Consider the following 23,510-nt stretch of genomic DNA (forward strand, 5'->3'; position numbering starts at 1 on the left):
TAAAATAATGCATACAAAGTACCTAGCATATTTCAGGGTTCGTTGTATGTAATCTATAAATGTTCTTTCCTTCTGGTCTCCACCCGTTCCTCTGGTCTAAGATATTTTCTTTTCTTTTCCTTTTTATTTTATATTTTATTTTATTTTATTTTATTTTATTTTATTTTATTTTATTTTATTGAGACAGAGTTTTGCTCTGTCACCCAGCTTGGAGTGCAGTGGTGCAATCTAGGTTCACTGCAGCCTCCGCCTCCCGGGTTCAAGCAATTCTCCCAACTCAGCCTCCTGAGCAGCTGGGAATACAGGCATATGCTACCACGTCTGACTAATTTTTGTATTTTTAGTGGAGACAGGGGTTTTCCCATGTTGGCCAGGCTGATCTTGCACTCCTGGCCTCAGGTGATCCACCTGCTTCTGCCTCCCTAAGTGCTGGGATTACAGGCATGAGCCTTCGCACCCTGCCGGGCTAAACTATTTTCAACAAACTCAGCTTGTTATGTCATTGCATGTAATACTGTACTTTGCATGGTGTGAAGTACCAAGTAAGCACTCAACAAAATGCTGACTACATGGAGGAATGCTACAGTCTTTGGTGTGTAGAAAAAAACAGTCGTTGCTTCCCAGGAGAAATGATCCACCTTCTCACTGGACATCTGAATCCTCACTACTATATTTCTACCAAAGAGTTGCGTAGCCTTCATCTCCAAATCTCTATGTGACAGGCAGAGAACTCACTAGCTGCCTGGACTTCATCAGACAGTTGTCAGGAAGTTCTGGCTCATGTAAAGATGAAATCGGATAGTACAGAGGCTACGCATAAGGCTTCAGAGTTGGTCACACTGGGTTTGAGTCTTGGTTCTGCCACTAGCAGGTCTGTGACATTGAATAAGTGGTTTGCCCATCTATGCCTCAACCTCTTCATCTGTAAAATGCAGACAGCAACAGAATCCTCTCACAGGATTGTTTGTGAGGATTTAATGAAATAATATTTCTGCAAGGGAGTCAGGTAATGGAGACAATTTTAAGAGGACCTCCTTGGGAACGGATCCAACTATGGACATTCATTTAACAGGAACTCTTAGAATTTACTACCCAGTAAGTTCTCTAACTATCAGAAAGAGATGTACGAAGTTATAAAACTCTCTGGGGCAGAGACAAATATTCCGTAATATAATCTCAGCAGGGGAGACACCTGCCACCCAGCCACCTAGACCAGACCAGCAGACTCTAACTTACATCATCAAGATGGCAGCCAGTGAGTGCACAAAACAGGGAGATGAAGATAGTCTGCTCCCCAGACCTGGCCAAATCCACTCATCCCAGGCTGTCGACTACGGAATTTCCAGGCTAAGCTCAGCTCTGTGACACCAGTGAGACTCCACAGGCCACCCTGCATGTAGGCACTTTCATTCATTCTGGGGTTTCCAGCTGCTCCGATAAGCAGAGCTGCATACTTTCATAGTGAGGAAATATCGATTTGACTAAATATCTGTCTCAGTGCTATGGCCATGAGGAATGATGCTTAGCCATTTCAATGCTCACTCTTATTATTGACATAAAGATTGGGACATCTTGAGGTTGAAATCCTCTGGGTGAGGCGTGAAGGGTGGAGAGGGCTGGTGGCTGATGAAAACCCAGCTCCTTCTAGAGTGAGGGAATTAAGAAAAATAATCCAGGCTAATAAAAGCCTGTAATAAACAAAAGATGGAATCAATAGATAATGATTTCTTGTCATGTCCTTGACGGTGGGGAAAAAAAAAAAACAAAAACAAAACTATCGCACTTGTCAACAAAAACTGGTAAAGATTGTTCTGCTACTTATTTTTTAATAAAATGTGTAATTTTCCCATCAAGGCATCTCAATTTGCAATGAGACTGAACACTCCAGACGCCCAAGAAGGTTTTCTTTTTCTTTTGTTTTCTTCCCTTGGCTTCATGCATGAAGTAGGGATTTTCTGAAATCACCCAAGTGTCTTTTAGAGAACAAGAAGGAAGGCAGGCACTAGTCACATAAAATGCAGTGCCAACCCTTCACCCAGAGTTACGACAGAGGCTTCAAGTACAGGCAACAGACGGGGCCTCCTCACTCACTGTAGCACGCCGGTTCTTTCTGAAGTACAGACCCTACCTCTCTCTCCCTCGTTCAGAACCTTTCCCAGCTCTCAACATTGAAGACCCTAGGTCCTTGGTCAGGCACCTGGACACCTGTGCAACTTGGCTTTCAGGCGTAACTCCAGCTACGCCCTGCCCTATGTTGGCCAAGTTATGTTCAACCTCTTAGGACCTTTTCCTCTCATGGGGAAAGCAAATGTGGTTCTAGAAACCTGTCAAGTCTGCACTCAGATCTGGGTTTGTCCTGGTTAAAAGGCCCAGCAGCCCATGTCACCTCACTGAGCCTGTGCTCTGGTCTTGGCCCAGCAGGACCCAGGTCCAGGCTGTTTGACTCTGCCACCGGCCCTCCTTTGAGAACACAAGTTAGTCCTGGGTAGGTTAAAGGCCAGCCTCTGGTGTCAGCAAGGAAGGATTTTATTCTTAGGAAGTCCTATTCTATTCCATTCCATTCATTGACTCTCACAGTATTTCAGCCTTCTTATATGCTAAACAACACAACACATAGTATTAACCCCATAGAATATTTGTGAAAATTAAATAAGGGAGGCACATTAAACATTTAGTACATCGCAGCTCCAGATAATATTCTGCTCTACATCCGCAGTGATCAATAAGGCAGCCACCAGCCACATGTGGCTATTAAGTATGTATAAAGAGGTTGGTGTGATCAAGCACCTGAATTTTTAATTGCATTTATTTATTTATTTATTTTTGAAACAGGATCTTGCTCTGTCACTCAGGCTGGAGTGCAGTTGCATACCCATGGCTCACTGCAGCCTCTACCTCCTGGGCTCAAGCGATCCTCCTACCTCAGCCTCCTGAGTAGCTGGGACCACAGTCACATGTCACCACATCAAGCTAATTAAAAACACAAAAAATTTGGGTAGAGACCAGGTCTCTCTATGTTGCCAAGGTTGGTCTTAAGTTCCTGGGTTCAGGGCTCAAGCAATCCCCGCAACATGCTGGGATAATAGGGGTGAGCCACTGTGCCCGGCCTGTATTTAATTTTAATTAATTTAAATTTAGATTGAAGCATGTGGCCAGTGGCTGTTGTATTGGACAGGTGGATTTAGCACATCACCAGCCACATGGTGATTTCTCAACTAATGGTGCTGCTATTATTAATACTACAAAATAGTTGTTAAGACAAAAAAAAAAACCCAACTTATTATCAAGATCTCCAATCCCACCATCACCATTTTCAAAACACATGCACATTTATTGTATGCTTTTACCTTAGCCAAGAGATTTATGTCCCCTGGAGACAGTAGTGAAGAGAGGCCCTGTCAAAGTAAAAACAAACAACACATACATACACGCATATATACAGTAAATGCCAGGCATCTTGAGAAAGCAAAAGGCCTTCAAAGTGTGACATAATGGGTGGCACACTGCCATGCATGGGATACGGACAGCCAGTGGATGTCCTAAGCCTGGGAGCCACAGAAAGAAGACTCTTCCAAGACAGCAACTGCACAGCCTGCCATTTGTAGCCAAGTCTGACTGACTTCGGCCTTTTTCCTTCCCTACTCTCCTTCTGTTTGCCCCTTCTCTTCTCCCGGTGGTCCCTCTTCCCCACCACAATCAAAACCTGATAGGTCATATGAGCACTGTGGGAGGCAAAGTGGCAAACTGTTGGCAATCTGGATGGTCGTGGATGTCTCAAATGAGCAACAGCTGTTATTATCAGTCATTCACAACCTAGTATGAATTTAAGCCAATGTCTTCAGCTCTCCCGGGTGAAATAGCATTTTAAACTTCATTTGTCATTATGGGTTAAAAGTCTTTCATTCCAGAAAGGGTATTTCAGAAATCAGGAGTATTACAGAGCCTCTAAAGGTATGTAGGAGTCTGCAGGTGGCTGAACTCATGCTCAAATGCACTGTGAGTTGGAGCTACGGATTGTGTCTCACAATCACCGCCATCCTGGAACCCAAGACAGGGTGGAGGCTCAGAAAATATTTGGGTGCAAGGAACATAAGATTAGGAAGGGAAATGGGGATTAAAAGGCAGACCCTAAAGGAAAGAAAGGATTCTTAGGTAGGACTTCCAGACTGGTGTGCTACTTTGCAAAATTCTAAATTTTACAAAGAAAAGGAACACCAGAGGACCCAGGCAGCAGAGGCAAGGTGGTAGACTTAACAACTAAATGCATGGTGGGTGATTTCTCCTCATTAAGTTTGAGTTTAGGTGTACGAATTATGAATCCAGTCTGTCATTTTGGGGAGGCTGAAACCAAGGCAATTGTTCAGGCTATTTCCCCATCCCTGACCCCATGGGCTTTCTGTCCCATCCTGTGGTTAGCAAAACCATGAAACAGGTAACACAAGTTTGCTCAAGGTAACTGCCACAGTGGCTTGAAACGTGCTGGTGGTGTTTCCTGTGTTGATATGATCAGAAATTCAATCAACGCTCTGGGCTATTGCAAGACGGGATTCCCTGAGAGAGTCCGGGGTTGAATTAAATCAGATTGGAGGTGCTCAAGGAATTACCCACACTGCAGTAAGAACTTACTTAGGATGCAGCTGCTAAAGTCAAGGCCAAGACCTGCCCCACCCCCCTCCTTAATTATCTGAGTGAGGTCCTCTGAAGAAAAGGCAACCTTTGCTATAGTAATTTATTAAAACTTTTAAAAGGGAAAGGTGTTTTATTTTGAAGCCGCATTTGTTTCCCCTGGGAAGTTTAATAATAGGAAAGGGTTCATATGGTTCAAATTGGTACATTGTAATGCTGCTGGCATTGTATTACTAGGGATATTCTTTTTTTTTTTGTTTTTTTGAGACGGAGTCTCACTCTGTCACCCAGGCTGGAGTGCAGTGGCCGGATCTCAGCTCACTGCAAGCTCCTCCTCTCGGGTTCACGCCATTCTCCTGCCTCAGCCTCCCGAGTAGCTGGGACTACAGGCACCCGCCACTTCGCCCGGCTAGTTTTTTGTATTTTTTAGTAGAGATGGGGTTTCACATCGTGTTAGCCAGGATGGTCTCGATCTCCTGACCTCGTGATCCGCCCGTCTTGGCCTCCCAAAGTGCTGGGATTACAGGCTTGAGCCACCGCGCCCGGCCTACTAGGGATATTCTTACACTGCCATTGAGCCTTTAGCATAATTAGGGTGAGTTATATCACACACAATGGCTGGGCACCAGTTACAAAGGGAGAGAGAACGAGGAGTGGGTTTTCAGTCTAGGTACAGTGTGGTCTTGGATACAATTTCATTAACATCTTGCTGTGACTCATTTCTGCCAACCTCATAAGTCTCAAAAGACACACAGAACCAGCATGTGGATGGAGGCAGCGGCCTTGTGAAGGTGGACTCAGGATACGGCAGACTGCCATCTCTGCCTTCTATGAGTCAGTCACTCATGTCACCTGTTGTTGGGCCCAGTGGGCTCAGAGAACAGTGGACAGCATGGGGATGTAGATGTCAGTTTACATCCTACCTAGATCCTCCCCATTCTTGGTGCATCCTTACCCCTGGTGCTGGTTACACAGCCGATAACTGACTGATGGCAGGGTGAAAAGAGCTGGGCCTGGCCTCAAAGTGGGACAGCTTTGTGGTTTCATTCACAGTCCAGAGTTCCATGTGGGATCAGGCAGGGACTAGGCTTGACTTGAATCCACATTTTTGACTGTTTTTTCCCCTGTCATGTCCTGCTTCCCTCCATCCTTGTAAGTTTCTCCTGAGAGCACTCCCTCAGTCAGTCACTAGCGTAAGAATCCCCACTGCAGGCTGTGCTTCCAGAGAACTCAATCTGACACAGAAGGAAGATCCTGGAACAGGAATTCTATGCTTCTCTCCAGGTGGGTGCAGCACTGGGGAAACACTTTGGGTCACTCTCTCCACCCTCTGAGGGATGAAGCTGTGTAATTAAGAATTAGCTCAGCAGGCCAGTGTTGTCCAAACCCTGCACATTCCAAAGAAATGTCCAGCTGCTGCCTGCTTCCTGGGAATTACCTCTATGCCCTTGGAATGTCCTGCCTGGTAAGAGTGTCTTTGTTTGCCTGTGTTCTTGGGTCCAGCCAGGTAGTTAATGCTAACAATGTGATTTATGGTGGGTGCCTTGGACACACACCTCAGTCTGACCTCCAGAGAGGATGAAGACTTAGTAATTAAGATCAGCCATGTGGGCACTCCATGCCTGGGTGACCGACTCCCAATATAACCCCTAGACACCAAGGCTCTGGTGAGCCTCCACGGTTGCAACACCTTGTGAGTATTGTCACACATTGTGACTGGGAGAATTGGTGCTGTCTGTACAACTTCACCGGGAGAGGACATATGGAAGCTTGTACTGGTCTTTCCTGGACTCCTTCCTGTGCACCTTTTTCTCTGTTGATTTTAATCTGTATCATTTTACTGTAATAAACCACTGCCATGAGCATAACAGCTTTTCTGAGTCCTGTGAGTCCTTCTACGAGTCACTGAACATGAGGGAATCCCTGAGACAACCATGCCTTATTTGATTAGTGAGCTCAGAAAGACCCGAGAGCCAATGGGCCATACTTGGGACCATCCGGGAGGAGTATGTTCAGTGAATCTAATAGATCTTATCGCTTCTCTCTTCTTCTCTCTTCTCCCTGTCTCTCTCCCCTCAGCTCTCCATTCTGCTGCTGACCACCTGAGAGATAATCATGATTATCCACATTGTCAGCTGCATTATGCTGACTTAACTATCTTTGCAGGGAGATGTCAAAGTCCAGATCTGGCAGAGGTCATCTGAACCCCCACTTGACTTCTGGCCCAAACCTCACTCTCCCTGCACTTCACCAGAGCTTTGTACTTTGATAATGAAGTGGCCTCTGTGAGGTTTATTTGGCTCTTGCAAAGCTGACTCCACAGGGGAGGAAACATGAGTAATTAAGGTGTCCCTAACTTCCAACAAGACTTTATACTCCTCTCATTGGAAGATCTTCAATGGAAAGTTTCAGGACCCTTAATGGCAGACCAGGATCCCTGTCCAGGTCTCTGCCGGACCCGCCAACCGAGATAAGGGATGGGGGGTCACCCACACCCACAGGGACGTCTGTGCCTTGGGTCCCTGTCTGGAAGTTGTCGCAGGCCAGGCTTGCAAAAGAGACAGGCAACCTCTCAGATCCATCTCAAGGTGAAGCTTCTGCCCAGGTGAGCATCTTGCTTTCTGAAACCAGACTTACAGCCTCACCCTTGAGGCCTGCGATTCCCCAGTATTGGTTGCTGCTGTCTCTTTCATCTTAGGCAGCTTCTTCCCCAGGACTCATCTCTCTCCCCATCTGCACAGCTGCCTCCCACTCTCCCAGGCCAGCGCATTCCCAATGCTCCTTCCCTAGAGGGTCCACCTATGGCCAGGCTACTCAGCTAAACCTTTGGGGCTTCTCTGGCATTAGAAACTCAGTCAGAGGATGTCCCAGAAGATGAAGGTACCTCGCATCAGGGAAGCCTATAGGACTCTCGGGCTGGACTAAAGCCACATTGCCACAAACCCAACATTCAGGGTTGTCCCTGTCTCCTCAATCTTTCACAAATTCCCCTGTTCTCACTGTGAGGCAAGAAAGAACATTTCTTCCACGTTAAACAGAGGGCAACTGGGAAGGCTGACATCACCCAGTCAAGTGCTAGGAAAGGGGCAAGTCAGTGATTTGCAATGGGTGCTGCTGTTGCTCATTTGCTCACCCCAGATCCACTTTTCACCCTTCTCTGTCCTGTTCCATGCCTGGGAGGTTAAACCCCTGGAATGTATCCCAGGCTGGCTTGCCTGCTGGCCCACAGTTGAATTCCCCAATTCGAGGCACTGTCAGGAAACCGGAGGGTGGGAGACATTCCTACCTCCTGGCCTCGGACCAAGCCTTCTGCAGCAGTGTTGAACCCATGACTGAGCTCCTGTGTGCAATCCCTCTCTCACCATTCCACTCTCCCTGGGCTTTGAAAACAGGCATAATGGTGGTAATGACTTCCCACTATGGTTTATCTCTGGGTCTTACAACATCCCATATTAGTTTCCTCTGCCCACAGTTTTGTCAAAGGTTCCTTTGTTAAAACCTCTTGAACCTTCTGAGTTGCATTTTTTATCTTGCTTATGCCCTGACTGATAGTCAATATTCATCCAGAACCATAAAATGACATACTGGCTTGCCAGGAGGCCCTCTTTCTCCTGGATTTCCTGGTGTACCCTAAGAGAAGAAGGAAAGAAAACATTAACTGTGGTAAGCACACAGTCCTGACCCACTCTACCCACAGCCTCTGCCAACCTCTCTATCTGCTAAGTGTAATTCAGTGGGAAAAAAATCATCAGACCATGAGGATTGGCACCAGTAAAAATGCATGGTTTCCAATCTCAGCTGAATACCCAAGGCTTCCCAGGAAGAATCTGACAATGGCAAATGTTTAGAACTACCCCCATAACTCCTGTCCTAAACACAAAACTAAAAACAACTCATGTACACAGAACATGTGCATGCACGCACACATACACACACACACACACACACACACACATATACACAGACACACACACACCCTGTCTCAAATTTTCCCAGTGCTTTCCCAAACACAAATGGAAAGAATGGCTTTGAAAAGTAGAAAAATACTTCTATTAGACTGGCTATAAGAATTAATGCTGAGAGTGGAACAGTGAAATTTGAATATTTGGAAGCAGGAATGAGAGAGTAACCTTCTCTTTAGAAACAGAACCCAAAGGAGAGAAGGGAATTTTGTTGTTCCTGCTTATAATGAGCTAAAACTATAGAGATGAAAAGATGTATGTCTAAGCAATAAATATCACTGCTTACTAGTGCCAGACACCTTCGTCCTATAAGGACTCATGGTTGTCATTTACCATTTGGTCGATGAGTATGGATCAAGTACCTTCTATGTGCCTGGCATGCTGCTAGGCACCAGGGACCATGAGGATGCATAAGACACAGGGGCTCCTTCTTAGAGCTCAGAGATGGCTGGACAAAGGCCAAACAATGGAGAAACGAGATGACTGTCATTGTCACAAAGTGGGAAGTAACCCATCCGCACAATGAGCATCACGTACAGCTGTGGAATTCCACGGAAAAGAGAGAGCCATTCCAGGGAAGGGTCGGGGGGACAAGTCCCTGGAGAAGCTAGTGCCTGATTCGAGCAGAACTGACGGGGGTATGTAAGACTTTGATTAAGAAATTAGGGAACATTGTGTGGGATACCCAGGAGTTGAAAAGATTTTGAAAACTTAACACAAATAAACACAGGAAATAAAACTGGATAATAGAAAATTACGAGCCACACTCAATTGAACAGCAAAAATAAAAAGCATGCCCATGGGGCTTCCTGGAAATCCTCAACCGGGCTACGAAGTTGGCCACATGGTCAAAGGAGGCCAGGAGATGGTGGAGGGTGGGCTTTCAGGGGTCATGTAAGGGCCTTCACTGAGTCCACGCCATTTCTCTGTACTTACATCCCGGCCGGCTGGGCCCTGGGGGCCGGGGAATCCAGGTAAGCCTCGTGATCCCTGAAGAAAAAGAAAAGAAGACATTGACACCCCATAATATTGTAAGCAAATAAGGACACTCCCTCCTTGGCAATAGTTGGCTCTCCTTTGACACGTGGTCTGTTGCTATGAGGAATCTGATGTAACACATGCGCCAAAGCACCCTGCTCAGAGCTTACTCAACTGACGGTACCACGTGGGGGTACATGCTCAACACACAGAGAGAATGCTCTGGAAAACCTTCATTTTGAGGCTGACAACTTGGACCCCATTTGTATAATTCCTTTGCTTGAGTGAAGGGGACAGCTCCTGCGGTGAGATGGGCCTGAGCTCAAACGCTGGCTCACTCCTTTCATGTCCTATGGATAACCAGCCCCAAGAGCTGCTAACCAGGTGGTTAAAGAAGTTTCCTTATGCAAGAGGAACCCAGCACAATACTGAGCACATGCCCAGCGATTACTACTCTTTGCAAGAAAATAATTTCTAGCTACAAATTTCTGGACAACATCAGGAAATGACACACGTATCTTTCAATATGGATCTCATTTCCTATAAGATTTTTCCTTAAGTAGGTCTAAAAGTGGGAATTCCTGGCAGTTGCTGGAACTGTGCTACAGGGCTGCTCAGAAGCTGACCCTGCGTCTCCTGGGCCTTCACAGACCTCCTCTCACACCAACCCCTCCATCTAGAGTCCCACCTGTTTGCCTCTGCTTTGCAATAACTTGCTCTGAAATCTCATGTCTATCAGTTCACTATGTAGTACCTCAGTTTCTTCATCTATAAAAATGGGTATAAGGAGCCCTGGTAGCCCTGTGCTGGGCATGGTGGCTCACACCTGTAATCCCAGCTACTGGGGAGGGTAAGGTAGGAGAATTGCTTGAACCCAGGAGGCGGAGATTGCAGTGAGCCAAGGTCGTGCCACTGCACTCCAGCCTGGTTGACAGAGCGAGACTCTGTCACACACACACACAAAGCAATCCCTGTCCTGAATTCAGAAATCATATAAATAAAGGTTATTTAAAATATGTTCACAAGACACAAGGTACAATATCATCCCAGTTGCTACAATGCAGCTATTTCCCCTGGGGTGAATTTATAGGAAATCATATTTTCCCAGCAAACGCATGCACAGGCATGTCATGGATGGTTGCTGCTCCTAAGAATGAAGGCTTACTGAGAGCCCTCCTGTTGCTTCAGCATAAAGTCAGTCCATCAGGTCTCCACAGTGGCTCCGGGGTCTTGCTCTGCCCACATGACAGATTAAGAGCAGTTACCACATTGGCTCACTGCCGTGTGGTTGGGGTTGGCAAAACCAAGATTCAAAATTAGTTCTTCAGGCAATTTGGCTGAATTCATTAAACCATGGCCACCCTTCTATGTTGAAGAGATGCCCAAAACAGAAGCCAGTCTATTTGCCCGACTATAATACGGGCATGGCATCCCTTCTCTGCTCATATGCACATCAATCACACTCTGTTCCACAGGTCAGAGTTCGTACGTTGGAGTCTGCCCTGTTCAATAATGTGAGCAAATTTCAGAATCTACTTCAGTTTTTGGTGCCTCCCATTTAAAACTGCTTTGATTTGAGCAGGATTCCTCGTATAGAAACTCATCCCTTTATTTAAAGCATACTGTACCGGGGGGCCTTTGTCTCCTGGTGGTCCGGAAGGGCCCTAGAAACAAACAAACAAGTATGTAAGCAAAGTAGAAATGACATGCTGATGTAAACAAGCTATGGTGTTTATTCCTTAGACAGGTCCTCAGTTGTCCTGGAAGGAGTTACTAACTTCCTCCTACCTTGAAGCCACACTGCCATACCCTCTTACCATCTACCCATCCACAAATGTTGCTCATGAAAATCTCTCTGGAAGCTCCTCCACTTGCCCCTCAACTGATGCCACCCTATCATCATCCCTGCATAGCTCCTGACACCTGGGCCCAACTCTACTTTGTAGCTCTAGTGTGAGGTTGAACCCGGCAGCCCCGACTTCCCTGTATTGCACCCCCTTGGACATGCACTGGCTCTTTCTGCTCAGGAAAGGATGGTCATGATAACGACCACATTCCCCAGCCATAGCCTTAGTGGCTGAGGCTGCAGTAGTCAAGCTCCCTTCTCCAACAAGGGGTGCATGCACACACACACACACACGCACACACACACGTGCACACACGCGCACACACACGCGTGCACACACACGTGCACACACACATGTATACAGACACACAGACATGGGCCTGGCATCCTCCATGGTGCCCAGTTCTTTGCCCAGACAGAATTTGCCTTCTAGATATCATGCTTAAGATGCTGTTCATTGATTGACTGGAAGGCATTCACATGCAGTTTCAAGTCTTGCAGCGAATGGGACCGTCCCTTGCCCCTGGGGCTTGTGCATTTCCATGAAGACTCTGTCCTGCCTTTCTACCTGGAAACCTTCTTGTCACTCTCTGGTTCTCCTTTGAGAAATCCCTGCCTGTGGAGAGCCTCCTCTGGCTTCTCCCAGGGTGCTCACTGGATAGTCTCCGCCCCTGCACGTGCCCTGCCTAAGACTGAAAGTCGAGCATTGTTACTGCCTGTTGGCCTATTCCTCTCACTGAATGGACTGAATGCTCCCATGAGGTGGCTGCCGAGTCTGCATTCTTACCATGCTCTCTCCACACTCAGCAAGCGCCGTGTGCATTGCAAGAACATAGCAGACTACAGCACAGCAAATAGCATTTGATCAAAATGAAAAATTTAAAGCACAAGGAGAACTTGAGAATCAGTGCCAATCATCCTTTCTTTTCACTGACGATCAAACTAAGTCCAGAGGAGAGAGAGAGACGTGCCCAAGACACGCCAGGAATCACTGGCCAGGATGAGGTTAGTCTCACATTCTGCCCTCAGTCCCGTGTGCTCTGCATCTCCCTGTAGCACAGCCCACGAGAATGTCCCTAGGTATTCCCAAGAGAGCAAAACGATTTCACACCAATGCCAAGGTTCCTGCAGTATGGTGGCAGGGGTAACCTAAAAGCCTACCCATTAAATATGCCCCAGAGCAGTCTAATATAAAATAGAATAAGCATCATTTTAAGTGTGTAGTTGGGCACTAGAGAAAGTAGAGAAAATCTCCAGAGGTCTAGAGAAAGAGACAACTGAGAACAGTTCCCTAAATCTACACAGACCTGCCCTGGAGAGGAGCAGGACTCTGAGAGCTGTGTGGGGATGGGAAACGAGGCTGGAGGCCCTTTTGATCTGGAAGTTGAAACTCAGAACAGTAAGTAAAGTCAAATCTTTCAGTAGGTTATAGCAGGGGTCCACAGGCTTTTTTCTGTAAAGGGACAGACAGTCAAGTGAAGGGGTAGAGAAGAAAATGATGTCAAGGAAGCTCACCCATCTTTGTCTGGGATGCAGGTGCATGATGACGGAAGCCTCCTCTGAGAACTCACCCTCAGGGCCCTGCCCTCACAGGCATCTGGGAGCTCTAAGTCAGAAGTCCTGCAGAACTTCAGCTCAAAGCCAATGTGCCTACACACAAGTCAACATCTTGGCACCCAGAAAGAAAATCCCCTAGGAGCATACAGAGCAGTGAAAGGATCTTCACAGAAAGATTCCCAAAGGCACAGAACTGCAATCTCAAATTACAAGGCTGTTCACCACAAGGACATAACGAGTGGTAGAACTGAGTTTCCATGAACTTTGGAGAATGGGGTGGTCAGATACAGGCAATAAAAGGTCTATTAAAATGATTATATATAGAGGAAAAAAAAGAAAGAAAACCACAGAGAAAATAACATGGCATTATCCAGAAAGATCTGGTAGGTATGAAAAGAGCCAGAGTACATTTTTAGAAATAGAAATGTAGTCATTAAAATAAAAAAAAAATTGTAATAACCAGATTAATTTGAAACTAATATAAAATAGGAATTTCCCAGAATAATTGTCTTTAAGAATCATGGCAAATGTCATTTCCTGAAGAACCTACGCAGACTGGCAACTGAACTAAAACATATATATATATATATAATTTATTTATTTTATATATATATATTTCTTAAGACACACAATGATCATGACTGAACAGTGCAAATCACAGTAAATTTCTGAAATTATTCATTTTTCCCTCTTGACCAAATGAATGATAAATCACCAGAATGTAGCACATTTGCTTCTCTCTTTCTCTTGAAATCTCCCACCATTTCTCAGAATTCTATCTCATTCCAGAAATGGCTGAAAGAGTCATATGCACACACAGGCAGGTCTGGCTAGGGAAACAGAGATGAATGAATAACTCACAGCTGCACAAAGGGGACTTGCAGCTATTGGTCTATATGCCAGGAGTGGTCCTATCTGCTCCATACACAGATCATCTCACTTTAACCCCAATCAGAGGCCTACAAACTGGGTATTATCAACATTTCATTGCTATAGATCGAGAAACTAAAGCTAAAATTCATTATATAGCTTTCCTAAGGACAAGCAGAAAAAATGATGGACTCAGCATTCCACCTCTGGTCTATTTGACTCAGAAGCCAGTGCTCCCCTCATTCTACCTCACTGCTTCTGTCACGGTGTAGGTCAGTGGTGCACATGGGCCACCATACCTGCATTTGAATTGTGTTCCTTTCACAGTAGTTCCCAGGGAGGATGGATATGTATTCCTTAAGGAAAGGGAGTGAGGGATGGTTTGTTATTGGCCTGGGAAATGTCATGTCATTTGAGAGTCACCCTTTGTTTTCAAGTTAAATCCCAGGATCCACTTTAAGCATTTAACTTGTTTACCATGCCAGGCTCTAAATTATCTTCTTATGTCATTTAATAGAAAATCCACGTTGAAGGATGTGTTTTTAAATTAAAGGTCTTCATTTCAAATCTTAGCTTATCAATCATCAGCTGTTTGACCTTAAGCAAGTTACTTAGACAGCTTCTCTGACCTTCACTTTTCTCAGCTGTAATACAAATCTAGAGTATCACCTTGCCTTGTGTTATCAGAAATAAAAGAAGATACTACAAGTAGTGAAGCAGGCAGTGCCCAACCATAAAAGCCTTTCCCATGTCTATCCTGTTAGTTTACTTTAAGAACGATAAAGGTGTGTTGAAGAAGGGGATTGTACAAAGACTTTCTAAAGTCATTCCTATATCTGAAGCTCAAATATGTTTTCAACAATTACAACCCTCTTCTCTGAAATTACGGCCTCTGATGTGTTTGTTCAAGAGTCATTTTACCCTAATGCCCAGATTTGGGCCTTTGATACCAGTTTCCATTAAGAGAAACTACTATGACTTCTTGAAGAAATGACTGATCAGAGACCTGGACAACAAATGTACACAACAAACCTAGAGCAAGGAAAGCATCAAAGACTGCTAAGTTGTGTCAAATGTAATCAGGATCAACTTAAATAGACCTCCATTGGCAGAAGACAAGACAAACTGAGCATCAAAAGGAAGACTAGCTGCAATAATTTAAAACACATCTAATGTGTTTATATCCCCAAGTTCAAAATTATTCTTAGAACAAACAACAACAACAAGCATCTAATTGGTCCTCTTTGCAAGATGCTAGGGAACCAAGTCATTATTTGAAAACAAGGGAAAGACTTCAAGCATTTATATTCTGCCTTCCATATGTCTTATACCACTGCGTATCCAAAGGGTGCTTTAGGGAACATTTGTCTATATAGAACTATTCCAGCTAATAAAGAAAGAATGAATAGAACTAGAATAGCACCAGTTTGCAACCCTTGATGTACTAATTGGTGGGAGCATTAGACACCACAGGGTGAATGCATCACAAAGAGGCTCCACCAGACATCATGTGCCTCCTACTGGATGAACACCCTACTTGTGAAGTCTTGCCAACAACATCAAACCAGAATCCAATCAAGCCTCTAGGTCTGAGTACCAACTAAGCTGAACCACAGGGACAGAGGAACGCATTGAGCTATTACATTAACAAATTCCAGATGGTGGAAAATTCTATGAGACTAAAAAAAAAAAAAAAAAAAAAAAAAAAAAATTGAAACATCCAATCACTTGCTATACGTTTATTTGGATCTTAAAGAAACAAACAAAAAACACAGAAGCGTGACATGTATGAAATAATTAGAAATTTGAACACTGACTAGATATGTGATGGTGTTATGGATTTTTAAGGGGTATATTATAAAATTGTGGTTCTGTTTTTTAAAATTCTTATCTTTTAGAAACATATACTGAAATATCTACAGACAAAATGTGTCTGGAATTTGCTTCAAAATAATGGAAGGTAGTGGATAAGAGGAAAACCATGGTCATTGGCTATGGGATCCTGGCACTAGTTGTGGCTATATGGGTGTTTATTTTACTATTCTACCTACTTTTAGTATATTTGAATTTCTCCATAATAAAAACTTATAGATATACATACAGAGACACACATACATGCACATATATATCACACATATGAATACACTTACATGTGATGCACATGCACAGTCATGCTATTGGTGTTTTCTGACAATTATCGTAGTTTTACAAAACTGAAAGTCCCATATGGCTTTAGATATGTGAAACACGTTCTCTTCTTTCTCTGCTATCAGGCTGTTCTAAAAACCAGCTTCCTTTCTCTAAGAATTGATCCCCTCTTTGTTCCTCCTACCAAAGGCACAGATCTGAAAATAAAGTGAACTTTTATTCTCTGTAATCTTTGATCTGAGTGCCTCACGTGTGCGCAGGCCTACTGCTGCGTGCTGGGGTGGGTGGCCGAGTGGCTACAGGGCATGGAGCCCGCCTATGTGAAGCGCTCCAGGTGAGAGGGAAATCTCTGTGGTAATGATTGATCAGGCTCAGTGAGTCAGGGTTACAGGATGCCTAGAGCCACTGGCATCAGCCCCCGAGAGTTTGAGGAATCTTCACCCAGAGGGGAACAGAAGAAAAAGAGGTTTAGTGGGGTGGGGGCTTCACAGGTAGAGAAGAGGATGAGGCAGAGATAACCCTGGCAGAGGAGAGCACTAGGCCAAGAGGAGAAGTCAGACTCTGTGCTCAGAGAGCAGCACGGGTGCCTCCAGGAATGTCCCGGGGAAGCCGTGGTCTGAAGGAGAAGGGCCCAGCACCTTGCTGGAGAGGCCTCTGAAGCTACCCACCAGGCAAGAGGTGGGCTCAGATCCAGGCTTTAGGAGGACAGCTGTGGCTGCGGAGTGGAGAAGGGGTCAGAGGGAACAGACCAGAGGCCCAGAGGCCAGGCAGCTGGGGAGACCAGCGGGAAAACCCACGAGCGATGCAGGGGCTGAGTGAAGCTGAGTGGGAAGTGTGGAAATGGAGAGCGGGAAGCGTGGAAATGGAGAGCGGGAAGCGTGGAAATGGAGAGCGGGAAGTGTGGAAATGGAGAGCGGGAACTGTGGAAATGGAGAGCGGGAAGTGTGGAAATGGAGAGCGGGAAGCGTGGAAATGGAGAGCGGGAAGCGTGGAAATGGAGAGCGGGAAGTGTGGAAATGGAGAGCGGGAACTGTGGAAATGGAGAGCGGGAAGCGTGGAAATGGAGAGCGGGAAGCGTGGAAATGGAGAGCGGGAAGCGTGGAAATGGAGAGCGGGAAGTGTGGAAATGGAGAGCAGGGAGTTCCGGAGAGGGCTTGGCCATGGCCGTGGGGTCTGCTAAGGAAGCAGAGATGAGGGTCCCGGAGGCGGTCAGGGCAGTATCTGGCCTTTCCCATGTCTGGTACCAAGAAGCCTTTCTTATGCTGGCTTTAACTGTGCAGAACCAGAAACAGCCCAGGACAGCCCAGCTCCTCCCACCATGTCATGAAGGAGGCTCCTGGAGCCACAGGGACAGCAGAGGCTGTCTTCTAGCTTAGAAACAAAGAGCGCAGACTTCAGGGCAAGATCAACGCAGGGTCAAATGCCTGCTTTGTCTCTCACCAGCAGAGTGACCAAGGCCAGCTGCTTAAACCTCTCTGAGCCTGAGTCTCCTCATCTGAAACCTGGAGACGATAATAGTAACACCTTACTGGACTGCTAGGAAGACTAGAGAAGGCAGTGGCATGTCAAGCCAAGTGCCCAGCATGTTAAGTGTGCCTTAGGAATTATTATTGAGAACAACAAAATGGTTTGTTTCATTTAGAAAGGAGAGTTCAAAATCAGAAGTGTCAGTAGAAACTTATTTTAAAACTATTAACTATTTTCTATCTCCATCAACAGAAGAAAATCCTAAGACCTTTTTGTTTGTTTGTTTGTTTGTTTTTGAGATGGAGTCTTGCTCTGTCACCCAGGCTAGAGTGCAGTGGCACAATCTTGGCTCCCTGCAACCTCCACCTCCCAGATTCAAGCGATTCTCCTGCCTCAGCCTCCCTAGTAGCTGGGATTACAGGAGCCCACCACCACACCCAGCTAATTTTCATATTTTTAGTAGAGATGGGGTTTCACCATGTTAGCCAGGCTGGTCTTCAACTACTGACCTCAGATGATCCACCCACCTCAGCCTCCCAAAGTGCTGGGATTACAGGTGTGAGCCACTGCGCCCGGCCATCTTGACACTTCACTATAAAAACTGTGGGAGGCTCAGCTCCTGGTTATACACAAAGCAATACAGGAGCCCTGGAGTCTGGGAGGTGGTGTGTGGCTTTACACCTTCCTCAGCCTCCTCCATCACTGCCCACAGGACGCAGCTCTGTGCACTGGGCAGGGTGAGAATGGATCTCAGTGAATCAAGCACTGTACATTCCTTGAGCATCGGCCACGGGGGCAAGGCCGAGAGCTGGACCCTGGGGTAACCATGGACAAATGCCCAGTGTTCTCAAGTAGCATCCAGATAAGATGGGGGTACTCACACCTAAAGGAATCTAGCCAGCCTAATTCTTGGGACAGCCTGAGTGACTTTGGTTCTTATGATCAAAGGAATTGGACTAAAGCAGGCAGATAAGACATGAGTTTAAATAAACAAACAAACAAACAAACAAACACGGGCTAGACATGGAAGTCAATTGTACAGGAGTGATCATGCATATAAAAAGTCACTGGTAGGCTGGGCACGGTGGCTCACACTTGTAATTCTAACACTTTGGGATGCCAAGGCAGGTGGATGGCTTAGACTCAGGAGTTTGAGACCAGTCTGGGCAACAGGTCAAAACCTCATCTCTACAAAAAATACAAAACTTAGCCAGGCATGGTGGCTCGCACCTGTAGTCCCAACTACTCAGGAGGCTGAGGTGGGAGGATCACTTGAGCCCAGGAGGTTAAGGCTGCAGTGAGCCATGATCACACCACTGCACTCCAGCTTGGGGGACAGAGTGAGACCCTGTCACAAAAAAAAAAAAAAAAAAAGTCACTGGTGAGTGTGAAGACTTAAGTGAACATGAACTTTCATTACTACAATTGACCCCTAAGCAACATGGGATTGAAAGTGCAGGTCCACTTAAATGCAGATTGTTTTCAATAAATACTTTGGATATTTTCAACAATTTAAAAAAACTGTCAAATGACCCAGTGGCCTAGAAATATTGAAAAATTAAGCAAAAGTAAGGCATGCCATAAATGCAGAAAATATAGAGATACTAGTCTGTTGTATCATTTAGTATCATAAAATATACACAAATCTATAATAAAATGCTACAGTTTGTTTAAAATGTGTGCACACAAACACAGACCATACATGGCACCGTGACTGTTAAGAGAAATGTAAAGAAACATACATGCAACATTAAGTCATAACTGCATAAAATTAACTGTAGCCAGACCGTAGTACTATAATAATTTTATAGCCACCTCCTGTTGCGATTGTGAGCTCACGTGTTGTGAGTATCTGCTTAAATGCTGTGTGATTCTAATCATCTTTGCGTGAGCAGTCTCTCTCTCCAGTAAATCGCATTACCAAAGTAAAAAGTGTTCTCTCACAGTTCTTGTGTGTGTGGTTTTTTTTTCTTTATTTTTTGTCATGTTTATTGCAATACTGTAAACACTGAAGAACACCAGAAAACCCATATGAAGCACTACAAGTGATGCTGGAAGTTCTCCCAGGGAGCAGAGAAAAGTCGTGATATTACAAGAAAAAGCTGAACGGCAGCCAGGCACGGTGGCTCACGCCTGTAATCCCCACACTTTGGGAGGCTGAGGCAGGTGGATCACGAGGTCAGGAGATGGAGACCATCCTGGCTAACACAGTGAAACCCCGTCTCTACTAAAAATACCAAATCAAAATTAGCCGGGCGTGGTGGCGGACGCCTGTAGTCCCAGCTACTCGGGAGGCTGAGGCAGGAGAATGACGTGAACCCGGGAGGCAGAGCTTGCAGTGAGCCGAGATCGCGCCACTGCACTCCTGCCTGGGCGACAGAGCAAGACTCCATCACAAAAAAAGAAAAAAAAGAAAAAAGCTGAATGACTTGATGTGTACCTCACACTGAGGTCTGCAGCTGTGGCTGCAGCCCTTTCCAGTGGGCTGTTCTTGCAAGCAAACAACACAAACTTATAGTATCGATAAATACTGTACAGTACTATAAATGTATTTTCTCTTCCTTATGATTTTTTTCATAACTTTTTTCTCTAGCTTGCTTTGTTGTAAGAATATTGCATATAATACATGTAACAAGCAAAACATGTGTTACTTGACTGAATTATCAGTAAGGCTTCCAGTCTACAGTAGGCTATTAGTTAAATACGGGGATAGTCAAAAGTTATACTCAAATTTTCAACTGTGCAGGGTCAGCACCCCAACTGCCACATTATTCAGGGGTTCAACTGTATGGTACCCCTGCTGGAAGAGTGGTTAAGGGCATTTTCTTGGAGTCAGAATGCTGGGGTTCCTGTCCTAGCTCTACCACGTCCTCATGGTGACTTCACATCTCTATTTCATCATTTGTAAAATGAAAAGAAAAGTGGAATCCACCTGCTAGAGTTTCTGGGAGAAACAAATGAGAGACTGTGAGATAAATGAGAGGTAGACATGGAGGCCTTTGCTCACTCTTATCCCTGCAAGTAGGCAGTTTATGTTGGCTGTGATTGCTATTATTCTAATATTTCAGTCGCTGTTATCTTTATTATTAATATATTATTACTTCGAAAGTGGGGGAATGAAAAAAAAACCCTTCTGTTAGGGCAGTTGAGATATTTGATTGCACAGAACGGGGCCGTGCTTCCTGTCACTCTTAGGCTAGAAGGCCCACTGGAGGGCAGGGAGCCCGGGGATTCCGTCCCTTTTGTACGTGCGTCTTCAATGCCTGGACCCACTGATGTAATGCATCGGTACAACTAATTCCCGGGAGCAACGGTGAGAGGCTCAAAAAGGGAGGTCATTTCAGGCTGCAAAGTCTGAGAAAGACATCAGGCAAACAGAATTGCTATGACATCACCAGGGCAAAGGCAGGGAAGCAGGTATTATCACCAGTATTATCATGTTGTAATCCTCCCAGTTTCCTTGATGCTGCTGCAGAATTTGCTGGCACCTGATCCATCAGGAAACTGAGGGCCAGGGTAGGAAGGAGCGAGTCCTGGGTTACATATGGGACCTTGTCTTTACAAACCCCAGCTCCTTCAGTCAAACTAACTTGGACTTTAACCTGTCCCAGGGCCTAAGTAGGCTCATTTTGTAAGCATCTTAAACATTGCTAAGGGAACATCAGAGGCAACCTGAAGATTAAAGGGATTTTTGTTTGTTTGTTACTATCTTGAAGCAGCAAGCCAAAACCCCCAAACAACGGCCTCATCATTCATCCCCCTGCCTGTGACAGTGCAGAGATTGGCAGACAGAGCTCCTGGCTCCCTTCCAGGGAGTCAGTGCTGCCCTGGATGCCAAAGGCACGGGAGCATGACACCACGGGAGGAAGGAAGCAAAGAGTAACTTCTTCTTCTTTTTTTTTTAGACAGAGTCTGGCTCTGCTGCCCAGGCTGGAGTACAGCGGCGGATCTCAGCTCACTGCAACCTCCACCTCCCACGTTCAAGCAATTCTCTTGCCTCAGCCTCTTGAGTAGCTGAGATTACAGGCATGCGCCACCACGCCTGGCTAACTTTGGTATTTTTAGTAGAGACAGGGTTTCACCATGTTGGCCAGGCTGGTCTCAAACTCCTGACCTCAGGTGACCCGCCTGCCGCAGCCTCCCAAAGTGCTGGGATTACAGGCATGAGCCACCGTGCCCGGTCCCAGCTGGATCTATCCTTAATGTGCCTTCTTTGAGGGACCTCACAGAAGATTAATGGAAATGAATAAATCCTGCCCATCCTGCCGAAGCCACAAAGCAAGGTGTTGCAGGGGGAAAAGGACTGGTTTCAGAGGCTGTGGGAAGCGGGTCTGTATCCTGGCCCTGCCCTGGGCTGGCTACGTAGCATTGGCCAAATCACGTCACCTTCTGAACCTCACATTGTTTACCTGGAAAACAGTGACGTAGTGGACACGTCCGTTCCCTCCTGCCATGTTCCCTGGGCACGCACCTGCCCAGGGCTTTCTTTAGCCACAGGTGAATGCTTGGCCCAACCACAGGGAAGGCTGAGAGTTTCTGGGAGTCAACTCCCCAGGGAGCAGCCTCCAACCAAATACAGGCAGGAGGTGGTACAGAAACGCCCCAGCTCTTTCGCTCCCTTTGCAGAACAACTCTGCAACAATGCCATGTAGTCACTCAGGGGCTGTTGCACAGGTGAGCCCCAGGTACCCACAGTGGCCATCTGCTCAGTAACATACCCTCCCCTTGGCTTGCTTGCTTTATCTGTCTCACTTTGTTACTTCCTAAGTAGTGATTTCTAAGATCACCTCCCAAACAAACTCCTTGCTCTTGAATCCCCTTCTTAGGGGTACTTTCATGGGATCCCAGCCTTAACCAAAGGATAAAACAACCTGCTCAGTACCAAGTGAGGCGGTAGATGTGGATGCTCTGAGGCCCAGCACAAGATATGACACAGGACCTCCCAGCAAACGGCAATGTTCCTGTAAAGAGGCAACTGCATCCCCAACGAACTTAACATGTACCCACCCCCAGGCTGACCCCTTCTTCACCTCCTCCACACACCTTTGCTTAGCTCAGCATATCTCTGCACCCTCTATACAGATTCCCAGGCCATTAGTGGCCTGGGCTGTGGCCAGAGATAGGATTTATGAAAATTCAATAAGGTTTTATCCACCACGGAAGCTTTTAATAAGTCCAAGTGGTAGCCAAGACACTAAAAACAGTTGATTTACAGCCTCTTGACTACAGCCAGCCAATGACTTTTCAGGTGGATTCACTTAGGCAGGAACATATTTCATGGGTGATTTTTGCTGGCTCTTCGGTGGCAGGTGAGGTGAATTGTGTCCGCCTCCAAAGCCAGCTTTCTGTAAGGGCTGATAAGGTGAATCTGCAAGGAGTAGACAGGGTCATGTAGAACCCTGGTAAGTGATGGGGGTGCCTCATTCCGGTTATGGGTCTGTAGTTTCACTTACAATCCATTCTCTATTCTAAGTGGCAATTGCTACATGAAGCAGCATCCCAACTCCAGCAGAAGGGGCCCTATTAAAGGAGAATTTCAGAAAGAAGAAGGCATCAACTATTGTGTTCTCTCACTGCACTTTTTCTTACAGTGTTCCTTCCAGTTACAAAAAGACTGAACAAAAATAGCCAAAGAACAAAGGTAAAATGAATGTAATGAAGTGGGCAATTTTAGCTGAGAATATATTTTAAGGAAAACAGTTTAACCAAACTAGACATTCCCAAGGGCATTACACATGCCTCCTTCCATGGTTTTCAGGCAGATCTAAGAAGACACAGAGCTACCTGGTCTTCTTGCCACCATGAAACGATCCCTCATTGCGAGTGAGTAGAAGTAACAGTGAGGAGGTGATTTCTGGTGTGGAAGCCAGGAGGCCTGCTTGAAAATGGGAGGACAGAGGAGAATTTCAGGGAGACAGTGAGAGGCCCAAGAACTACTCTGGATATAAGAGAACCACAGAAGAAAAGGAAAGGGAAATTTTATTTCACAGGTAATATTTTGGGTACTAAATTGGATTTTCCTTCTCATTCTTTGAGAGTCATGCATGAAGAATGAT

The 23,510-nt window shown here is 45.7% G+C and overlaps 1 protein-coding gene across 2 annotated transcripts in view; it reads right to left on the bottom strand.

Moving 5' to 3' along the window:
- The window catches only part of COL22A1 (collagen type XXII alpha 1 chain), a 327,910-nt gene that overhangs the window by 64,348 nt on the left and 240,052 nt on the right, over positions 1–23,510 (bottom strand). For both annotated transcript variants that reach the window (XM_028852945.2, XM_077942884.1), the window contains exons 41-44: positions 11,195–11,230; positions 9,525–9,578; positions 8,212–8,256; positions 3,348–3,395 (exon numbers count right to left, since the gene is read on the bottom strand). In XM_028852945.2, the coding sequence (XP_028708778.2) occupies positions 3,348–3,395; positions 8,212–8,256; positions 9,525–9,578; positions 11,195–11,230 (183 nt within the window). The remainder of the gene's footprint in view (positions 1–3,347; positions 3,396–8,211; positions 8,257–9,524; positions 9,579–11,194; positions 11,231–23,510) is intronic.

Source organism: Macaca mulatta, chromosome 8, assembly GCF_049350105.2.
Source record: "Macaca mulatta isolate MMU2019108-1 chromosome 8, T2T-MMU8v2.0, whole genome shotgun sequence".
Classification (NCBI taxonomy): domain Eukaryota; kingdom Metazoa; phylum Chordata; class Mammalia; order Primates; family Cercopithecidae; genus Macaca; species Macaca mulatta.